Here is a 2,208-nt window from a genome sequence, read left to right as displayed (position 1 = left end):
CCTGCCAGGTGATTCCATCGAAAGTTCCAGGCATACCTGGCAAATTTGGTGACAGAACAAAGCATCCTTATGCAAATCATGGACAGCTGGTAGGGGATCGCCAAACTCTTACACTTAATAATGGATTTCGTAATTTTAATTTTTCCAAACAAGCATCTTTTATTTCCGATGAAGTGGAAAAAAACACTAGTTTCACTTCTATCTAACTTGAAGCTCAAAACTGGTGGAGTTTGGGACCAGCAGATGGCATAGTGGTTACATTGCTGGACTCCCACATGGCCTATTGTGGTTTGAGTCCTGGACTGGTGGCTTGAAAATCACACCAGGAGTGTGTGCATGTGTACCCAAGATCCTGGGAGGAGGATGGAGGAGAAGGGATTGTGGCATGGCCATCCCCCAAGGGGGGGGGCGGGGGCAGGATTTCTCACTTTCCCTCTCACTGTATCTATCTCTTTCTCTCTCCAGTAAATGCCTGTGCCCCAAGGCAAAAAAAACTCTAAAAAAACAAAATTGGAATTTATCAGCCCAGAGATGACCCACGGCACTAAAGCTCACCCAGGCCAGCATCTGTACAGTGAGCCAGTTGTTGGAAATGTGAAACAGCAGGTCCTTTGCTGAGAAAGAGGAAAAAAAAACCAAAAGTGCCATCTCCTCAGAAGACCTCAATACTTTGTCCTTGGCGCTGTCTCATTACAAGAACTTGGAGGGAAGTCACTTTTTCCATCAGACTGCATCCAACGTTGAATCATTTCTCCAAGAAAAGGAGATTGTTCCTGATTAGCCAAACTTATGGCTCTAAAAGCACAGAATGGGGACTTTTCCAAAGGAAGCCAGTTTTCTGCCTAGCCAGGACTCATGCTTAAGAGCAACGAATGGTCTTTCAAGTCAGAATTCAAGGTTTAGATGTGGGTGTGCCCTCAAACCAATCCTTGACATCTCTGATCCTCAGCTTCCTGATCTGTGGTGTGAAGATAATGGTCATACAGCTTCATGATAGTCATTGGAGGAGGAGACGAAATCATTCATGGCTGTTGAATCACAGGCAGGTGAAATGGCCTGCCCAAAGTCACAGAGAATAGATGATAGTAAGTGGGATTTGAACTTAGATCTGTGTTTACTTAAGCCATCTTAATGCATGATGCCAGCTATTGTGACAGAAGGATGCTGATGATGGGGAATTCCAAAAATATAAGTCATGCCAGTTGGCTTTCTGGGCTGAACTGCTCAGAGGAGCTGGGGACGATACCGGAAAGTAGAGAGACTCAAAAGTACATGGGGGGTTGCTACACTGGCCACCTCATCTGCAAACAGGGGTCAGCGGCTATTTCCAAGTAGACCTAGTGAAGACCTAATCCTTCTTTCCTTTGATAGAGCAGACCCTGTTCACTTGCCAAGGGATGCGAGTTGTTGGGCGAAAGGAAATGGCAGATGAAGTGACCAAAAAGTTACTGTAACCAAAGAAAGGGTTTCGTTTACAAAACCTCTCAGCAAAATCGAGTGCTGTGAGCTGGGCCTAGGTTCTGCGTTGTCTGCCTCTTGATTCCAGGTGGTGGCACTTCAGGAGAGCTGGGGGCTAGATCAGGGTCTTTCCTGCACCCCTCCAAGGAAATTGAAACCTTCGGAGGCACTTCCTGGTGACAGTAGCCAGCAGTGCAAGATACCAGCCAGCAAGGTAGCATGCAGAACACGAAGAAAACAATATGGTATGAGAACACAGACACTCGCTTGAGTAGGAACCAGTGGTGTCACAGCTGCTTGGAAGCAGTGCCTCCTAAACCTGAGCACCTGTCCACACTATGACCCAGAGACACCGCCCTAGGTACACACTCACAACAACAACAACATGTGTGCCCCGGGAACATGTGCGGGAACACCCGCAGCACCATTCTTTTAACTCTGAGAACTGGGAACCACCTAAATGTTCACCAGCAGTTCAATGGATAAATTGGGTCATATTCCCATTAAAGTACAACAGGTTGGGTCAACCCAGCCCATGGCCAAATCCAGCCCCACCACCTGTTTTATAAATAAAGTTTCATCAGAACACAGCCATGTCCAGTCATTTACATATCACCTATGGCAGTTTGGGTGTTTACAACAGCAGACTTGGCCACTTCCAACAGACAGAGACTATACAGCCCACAGAGCCTAAAGGACCTACTCCCTGGCCCTTTCCAGAACTAGTGTGCCAACCTGTGCCAGGCAACG

The 2,208-nt window shown here is 47.0% G+C and overlaps 1 protein-coding gene across 1 annotated transcript in view; it reads left to right on the top strand.

The window, feature by feature from the left end:
• Positions 1 to 1,638, top strand: part of LOC114007736 (uncharacterized) — a 2,995-nt gene extending 1,357 nt beyond the window's left edge. The window contains exon 2 of the mRNA XM_027771576.1: positions 1,547 to 1,638. Coding sequence (XP_027627377.1) covers positions 1,547 to 1,638 — 92 coding nt within the window. The remainder of the gene's footprint in view (positions 1 to 1,546) is intronic.
• The last annotated feature ends 570 nt before the right edge of the window (positions 1,639 to 2,208 follow it).

Source organism: Tupaia chinensis, unplaced genomic scaffold, assembly GCF_000334495.1.
Source record: "Tupaia chinensis unplaced genomic scaffold, TupChi_1.0 Scaffold000226_1, whole genome shotgun sequence".
NCBI classification, from domain to species: Eukaryota; Metazoa; Chordata; class Mammalia; order Scandentia; family Tupaiidae; genus Tupaia; species Tupaia belangeri.
This window is presented reverse-complemented; position numbering and strand designations above follow the sequence as displayed.